General features: G+C 41.4%; 1 gene segment (V, D, J or C); it reads left to right on the forward strand.

The window, feature by feature from the left end:
• The first annotated feature begins 1677 nt into the window (after positions 1 to 1677).
• LOC100734786 (immunoglobulin heavy variable 3-74-like) lies at positions 1678 to 2201 on the forward strand. The segment is given in 2 exon segments: positions 1678 to 1766; positions 1873 to 2201. Coding segments are annotated over 2 exon segments (405 nt in total).
• Positions 2202 to 8582: the final 6381 nt, after the last annotated feature.

Consider the following 8582-nt stretch of genomic DNA (forward strand, 5'->3'; position numbering starts at 1 on the left):
ATGTGGAAATGCTGCATTTGATCTCAGGACTCACTGTGTTCTCTACCATCCTGTCTCAACTACTGCTGCAAGAAACCTGATCTGGTTCAGCAAAGGACTCACAGTCAGTCTTCATCTGACTTGCCATTCTCTGGTTTCTTCCACTCTGCTATGCTATCTCTGGAGCTGGATCCTTCAACCACCATGAAGGAAACTGAGTGAATGTGTCAGGATGATTAAGAGTGGAGGCACAACTTGGTAATTCATCCCTGAAAGTCAGTATATTTAAAGATAGCCAAGAACCAGTTCTCTGAGCAACTGTCCTCAGTATCCATGGAAAACACCACCGTGCAATACTGTGTAAGACAGTTTCTAAGCCGAGGCAACTGGTAACCCAGACACAAAGCTATGTACAGAGTATCGCAGACCAGTAGGGGGCGCTCAGAACAAAGAAGAGGGGAGTGTTTGAGAGCAGGAGAGGACTCATAGGAGCATTAGGAAAAGCTCTGACTAGTGAAAAAGCTCTGGGGATCTGCAGAGAACCGGAGTGGCCCCGGAGGAGGTGCATAGAAGGAAGCTAAGGACTGAGGCCTTCCAGAGGTGCAGAGAAGGAAGCTAAGGACTGAGGGCTTCCTTTTAGTGAATGAATGTCTCCTCTGTGTGAGCATCACACACACTGTGGAGAATGAATGTTGCATCCTTGCTACCTCACATATGAATTCTCCAGAGCCCAAGCAATGAAAGGGACTTGGTGGTGACCGATTACATTTACACCTACACTGTTGTCATTTCCTTCACCTGAATTCCTGTGTACAGCAATAAGAACGTGCATATACTGAAAAGAAGACCAAGAATCTTAAGAATTTAGATGCTGTGGAATATACGATAGTCATCACCATCATCATCATGGAAAATTAGAGTGCTAATTTTATCACTAAGAGAAATAGACAGGCTCATGCAGTAATAAATGTTTCAGGTGAGGAAGAATCTACAATAAAGAAGGAGACTTATGAAACACAACAGGAGAATTTAGGAGTACTGCTCCATAGCATATCTTGACAATGGGCATAAATTGTAAGTATTATCATGTTGGTAGTATGTGTCAAAATACATCTCATTTATCCATCATTAAATTTAATACATATATTTGTAAAAGTTACCTTATAGTGGAAAGTTTAATGCAGAGGTAAAAAAATGAGACACCAGATTCTTGAACATATGTTTGACAAAGATACTGTTTATCTATTCTTTTATGAGTCTAATGCAACACAGAAAATCCTGTCAGGTTCTCTGAGTAGAAGAAGACCTTTGAAAAACATCATGAAGCATGGCCACTCTCTCTTGGAACTAATCCACCATCAGTTGAGAACTGAAGTTTTATAAAAGATTGCTCACATCTCATAGGTCATTATACTTCTCATGCTATGTACATATCTGCAAACATAGTAAATCATCAAATCCCTTAATTACATATATGTAAGAAGTAAAAAAAATGATGTTATGTGTTTATCATTACACAGACATAGGAATAAACCAAATGGTCTATATATTAGGGATATCCCAAACACTTTTCGAAATACTCTTCCTTTTCTGAGGCTTCCACAATAGAACTGGCTATATAGGAGGAGGACATGCAAATAGGGCCTCCCTGTGCTGATGAAAGCCAGCCCAGCCCTCACCCTGCAGCTCTGCAGAGGAGTGCAGCACTCTGATGATCAGGACTGAGCAAAGACGGCTCACCATGGAGTTTGCAATAATCTGGATTTTCCTCCTTTTCATTTTAAAAGGTAATTGATGAAAAACAAGTGATAGTGAGTGTGTTAATAGACATGAGTATGATCAAGAGAGGACATTTGTAATATTTTTCTGCACAAATTATCCCTGTGTTTGCAGGTGTCTTGCGTGAGGAGCAGCTGGTAGAGTCCGGGGGAGGCTTGGTGCAGCCCGGGGGGTCCCTGAGACTCTCCTGCGTGGCCTCAGGATTCACCTTCAGTGATTACTACATGAGGTGGATCCGCCAGTCTCCAGGGAAGGTTCTGGAGTGGATTGCAGGCATCAATGATGATAGTAGTGATACACAATATGCAAACTCGGTGAAGGGTCGATTCACCATCTCCAGGGACAACGGCAAGAACACGCTGTATCTGCAGATGAGCAGCCTGAGACCCGAGGACACGGCTGTGTATTACTGTACTGGACACAGTGAGAAAGTGTTACTGTGAGCCCAGACACAAACCTCCCTGCAGGGTCTCTCACGACCAGCAGGGGGCGATGGAGATCCACTGAGTGAGACATGGCTAGGGCCCTGGAAGCGGTAGCAGAGCAGGAAGCAGGTAACTGAGGGTTTCCTGAAGGCCTCTGGGGTTTCCTCTCTGTCTTCGCATCACAGGAAGAGACCGGAGATACACAAGCTGCAGATGACTTAGAGGGTAGTTAAGATACAAGCACAGTTTTCGTTATTTACACATATTATTTTCTTGGTCTCTTAGGGCAATACAATCCAAAATACATTTTGAGAAGTTAAGTTTCTTTTGAATACCACATCATCATTATCTAAAAATGATATTCTTAGTTTTCTCCTCATAAGGAACCATTGTCTATTGCAGGAGTAAATGTTTCAGGTTAGAAAACTAAATTATTTCCATTCCTCTGCACAGCGTCTGTGACCTTGCAGCTCCCTCCTCTCCTTGGCACCTCAGGAGACCTGGTCCCCAGGCTCATCCCATCACCATGAGGAGCTCTGGGCTGGGTAAAGGAGGCAGAGGGGCAGCAGGCTGGACTCAGGGCAGTGTCCAGGGACCTGGCTCAGCTCTTTCTGTTCCTGTTAGGTGGCTGGAATTAATTTATGTAGCTTTAAATTAGGAATTTATAAAATAAACTTCATTATTCTTTTTCTTTTGTCTGTGTCTGTCTCTGTGTCTCTAACACAAATGTACAGGTTTCAACCTATATATGAGTATAAGAAGAGATAATACTTAAGATAAAATGTTCCTGTTTCATAATATTCATTTTTCTTCACTGGTTCTCTGATTACTGGCTTTATACTTTTTTTAATTTTATGTCTGTTCATTCTGTATTCATTAGTCACATACCCTTTAATAAATTTTTATAAAATAGTCAAATATATGTTTATTAGTAATATTATTCTTTGTGTCATGGCAAGTGTGCCCTGAAGAGAACAAAATTATTTTAAATACATAATCTGTACACATGCACACTGCTTGAAAACAGAGTTGAGGTGATGTCTTCACACATAGATATCCCACATTTCCCTCAGTCGTGTCCATGGAAATCATGGTCACTGTCATCCTGGGAAACTAAATACCTCCCCCTCCTCACCCAGCTCTGCACCTCACCTGGGCCATCATCATCACTGCTGTGCCCTGGTTTCAGGAATGAGAGTTTCCCGATGTGTCCCAGGTGCACCTGTGGTTTTCAGCCCTAGGTGAAAATGTATTCCAGAACATGCCATCTCCTGAGATATAGTTGGATATGCTATAGAATGTCCTGAATTCCATTTTTCTGGAGATCTTTGAAATGTCTAAAATTTGTCTTTAGATCTGTAGGAGACAATTTGAGTGACTCCCCTTGAATGCAGAACAATTGCTGCAACACTGATTTTATTGAGGTTTATTTCCATATGCTGATATGTATAGATCTGACTATGGCATTTCCTTCTCTCTTCACTCGGCTCTAAGCATTACAAATAAGGCCAGCTGAGGTACTGATAAGTAATCTGTAAGCCACCAGACAGTCTAGTTTTCTTGCATACTACTCTCTGTAAAAGATATGAACACAGTGGGATTGAAGAGCAGGTCAGCTCCAGGAATGCCAATTGGGTAAGAGCCTGGAGATAAAGAGACACTAAATCCCAGGGCACACAAATTTACATATCAGAAACTGAAGCAACCACCTCCAAATACAATTCCATTGCTAACTTAATTGAATTATGAAGACTGATCCTTCTGTGTGTCATTCCAACTGCATTTTTTTTATCGGTACTGAGGTCTACCTGCTTTTCCTAAAGGTGCTTTTCTCTCTAACTGGCTGACCAGTTCAATTTACATAGACCTTCCATCCTCTCTGTCACTCATCCTCAAGCCATCCCCTTCTTTACAAGATAATAAATTCTAGGACAGCCCAGGGATCAAGGCCTTTGTCTCCACATCCTCATGGGGATTATACTTAGGACCTCTTGGCTGCCCTTAACTTTGAATATATCTTGATGTATTTACTTTCTTCGATGGTTGCATTGGAGGTGGTAGATGGGAATTAACTTGCTGTTATTCCAATAGTGTCTCAATGGGATGACAAATATAACTTTTTGTATTGTGAAGAGGATTGGAAAAGTGATTGCAGTACTGGTCTATAATACTCAATATTTGGAGCTCAGTGTGACCAGAATATACAGCCTTCACATCAAAAATACTGATCATCACTCTGGCGAAAAACCACTGGAACTTGCATGATGAATTTCCTTAGAAACAGTTTCTAAAATGACTTTTTAGCTCTAATGCTCATATTTTGGTTATACATGCTTTGATTAAACTTGGTTTTTCCTTAAAGGATTCCAAATCCTAAGATGTCATTCAGATAAACACAAATAACAAATATTCGAGATTCTTTTTACTGGGATCCACTAGCTCTTGTCCAGAGAAAAGGTTATATGATTCATATCAAGCCATTAATTAATTATACCCAATGGGCCTTAAATGAAGCTGCAGCTGGTCTCTCTCTCCTAAATAAAAATGCTAAAAGTAGTAAAACAGGCCATCCTCCAAACTCAGAAGCCATGAGACAGGAGGTACTTATACAGGATGTACCTATGCAATTGTAAAATTTAACATGTACATTCCTAATCCTTTTGTTCATATCTCGGTAGCTGTTCAAGTTATTAAATGACAAGTCAATGACACAATGGATTCTTTATTTTTATTTTTATTTTTTTATCAATACTGGGGATTGAACTCACAACCACATGCTTGCAAGGCAAGCACTTATGTTGCTGAGCTAAATACCAAGTCCCTGACATGACAGATTCTAAAATTCACTGGACTTTGTCTTTATAGGATGTCATTACTAGCTCTTTTGATGAAAATCTTTGTTCACTGTACTCATAATTATCCTAAGGATTTGGCCCATACATACATAATTCTTTCTTTTCCTTGTCTACTCCAGACTTAAAGCTTTACACCTAACCAGGACAAAAATGCCTGTTATCTATGGCAATCATTAGATAGGATCTCTGCAGAGTATCTCTGACTGCTGGTCAGCAATATGACCACTTTCAGCCTGAAGAAATCAGATCAGTCATTACTCACTCATGGAAGTTTGGCTTACTTTTTCACTGGGAGGATTGTTATAGGCAGCTGAGTTAGATAGAAATATTATAGACAGATATACAGGGCTAGAACCTCAAAGGAGCCAGTGCAGAAGCCCAGACACCTTGTACCTAAGGAGGAGACAGACACCTGCCACTGTGGGCAAGGCATCAAGACAAAAGATCAAACAATCCCAAGGACTGATATTCTACATAGGTCTCTATCACCCCAAGGAAGCCAGGAGTCACTAGCCCAACCCCCTACAGAAAGAATCACTGCTCAGTTTGCGTCCCTGCTTGCTATGTGACTTGCTTCCCCACTTGTCCCTGATTTAATCAATTTTACATGAGTAATTACATTCATAATCTTATTGATTTCCCATAGTTCTGTCCCATCTATGCCCACCTTGTGAGTTCCCATGTTTTCCCTACATTAGACTTGCCTCATTTTTTTTTTCTCTCTATAAAAGTCGTTAGGAAAGACAGAGTCTTTGGCAACCGACTCAGGACCCTTTGTATCTCTCAGACAGAACCTTTCTTTCTCTCAATAAATATATTCTGCTCTTACCCTCCATTGTTCCTAAAATTCATTTGTCATTTTAGAGAACATGAACTCATACTGGGCATCTATTAGGTTGGGAGTTCTAGTCTCCTATATCAAAATGATGTGGGTAAAAGTCTTAAAAGAACATGGATTGTCATCTCTCAATGAAATGAGAGAGCACCGGGCTCAAACGGAAAGGACTCTCCCAGTCCCAATTGTGGCTCATTAAAATAGAAGACTATCTGCATTGTGTGGTCACAAATGAATATTTCTATGTGCTTAATCTGTTTCCAAAGTAGACAAATAGCACTCATGGCAGTCGTGATGAAATTGGACACTTGTGCCTCTCTGCTAGAGTGGTCACATGCAGAGTGACCCCTGCATTCAGCATTTGTGCCTCATCACACTGGAGGTCAGAATGCACAGTCCCCTTGCTCAGGGTCTCCTAGTGAGGAGAGATGGAGCTGGGCTCTGTGCTCCATCATGACTCACTCAGGAATCCTCAGACCCAGTGTCCTGACTCATAGACAAACTGATAAGGGTGTCAGGTCATGGAAGAATTCTTTAGGAGATCTAATTAAAAGCATCCTACATTAGGTAATGTGTAGAGCATTGGTTGAATCTAACCCACATGCTGATCCTAGGTAATCTGAGGAGTGTTTGCTGTGGAACTCTGTAGCAAGGAATCATAAAGGTCCTTGCTGCATCTTACTGGAAAGCCTTTCATTGCACCCATAGTAAATAAGAATTGCACCCCTCTGGTTGACTGAGAGTCCCCTGAAGACCAGTGCCATCCCTATCACAGCTGAAAACCTTTCACTTGCAGGCTCTGTGCTCTGCTCTGAATTTCATGTGCAGTATTGTTCTCCAACTTGCAGGGAGTTAACAGCTCCAGGTGTCTTCATAGCAATGCATCTTGCTACAGAAAAAAATATGTCAATAAAAAACTAAGTTCTATTTCAAGACAGCTAGAAATTACACTACACAAATATAAACATCTACTGTGCAGCAGATAAAAAGTGTAAAGAACTTTGAGATTAAATAAATGTATCTTCACCGAAACCCATGAACATACATATGTATGAGTGCATTTCACATGCACAAAGAGAAATACCATCAAGTGAGTGCCAAAAAGTCTATAAAACTTAGTATAACTTTTAGAGGATTTGTGCCCACTTCATTGAGATACCAACAATATATTTGTCTCAAATTTTTGGATTACACTATTGAATGAACAAGTAGAGAATGGAGAAGTCAAATTGATTTGAACAAGGACACTGAAATGGATGTGAATAGATGCACATGGAATGTGAACTGATGCTGTGTGTTATGTACATGCGCTGTGTGCACCTCACTGTCCTGTTATCTTTGGCACCTGTGTGCTGGTTTTCATATTCCTAGTGTTTTCTTTCATCTGCAAACACAACCAGCTCCCTCATGTGCCCTTCCACTACGTGTCTGATCCTGGAGTCAGAGATTTGGGTCTTGAGCAATGGACTCCAGGAACATTGCTGGCTTCTTAGAGGGCTCAGTCAGCATCCTCCACCCAGAGGCAAGGACAAAAATTTGTTCTTCCTCTATCTCCTTCTGATCTTCATGGACAAGACTGCATCGCAGATGCAAATGTTTTTGAGCTACCAGATTAGCTCATTTTGCACAATGCCTTAATATGTTTTGTATCTCAATATTTAAGATGCTCTCAGAAATTTGTAAAGATAGTCTTCCAGAACCTAGAAAATGCTGGTTCTTTCTCTTTCTGATGGTAGCTCCCATATGTCAGGGTAGGAAAACAGAAAGGATGATGTGGATATTCTCCCTCTGATCACAGGATTCGCCCTGTTCTCCCACTGTCCCATCTCAGCTACTGCTGCAAGAGACCAGGTCTGAGCCCACGAAACCCTCTAAATCCCTGTCTCTCAACCTCACCTTCTCTGGTTAGCAGAGCGCTAGGATGTTGCTCCTGTAGTTGGTTCCTTCAGCTGCCAGGCCAGGAAACTCAGTGGATGTGACAGGATGTTAATAGTGGAGGCACATTGTCATTCATCCCTGAGAAGTCAGCATCTCTAAAGCCAAGAACTAGTTCTTTGACTAACTGTCATTAATATTTGTCGAAAACTCAACCATATTGCACTGTGCAATGCATTTACTAAAGCGGTCCAAGTGTGAGCTCAGGCACAAAGCTATGTACAGGGTGGTGGGGACCAGCAGGAGGTGCTCAGGATCAAGAAGAGGGGTCTGCAGGAGATCAGGACTGAGTACTCAGGACCAGTTAGGAAAGCTCCGGACCAGCAAACGGACCTGAGGATCTTCAGGGAATCAGGAGGGGCTAAATAACTGGTACAGAGAAGGAGGCTACAGACTGAGAGCTTCACAACGTTTAGTGTCTGAGTTTCCCCTCTGTCTTAGCTTTACACACACAGAGGAGAGCATGCAGTTCACCCCCTCCAGTTCACAGGTGAGGTTTCCAGACTGCAGAGGATGGAAGGGATTTTGGTTTTGGCAGAATATATTTACACCTGTATTTTATAATCATCTTCACGTGACTTCCGGTGGCAGGGCTGCAGCAACTTGCATATTCTAGTAAAAAAGACTGCGCATCTTAAGAACATAGTTGCTTGGAATACACAGTTCTCATGATCATCATGCAAAAGTAGTCTGCTATTTTTGTCACCATGAGAAGGAACTGTCACATACAGTAGTAAATATTTGGTTTAGGAAAAAATAGAATAAAAGTATTTA

Source organism: Cavia porcellus, unplaced genomic scaffold, assembly GCF_034190915.1.
Source record: "Cavia porcellus strain 051 isolate PalLab524CR breed Dunkin Hartley unplaced genomic scaffold, mCavPor4.1 scaffold_8, whole genome shotgun sequence".
Taxonomy (NCBI): Eukaryota; Metazoa; Chordata; class Mammalia; order Rodentia; family Caviidae; genus Cavia; species Cavia porcellus.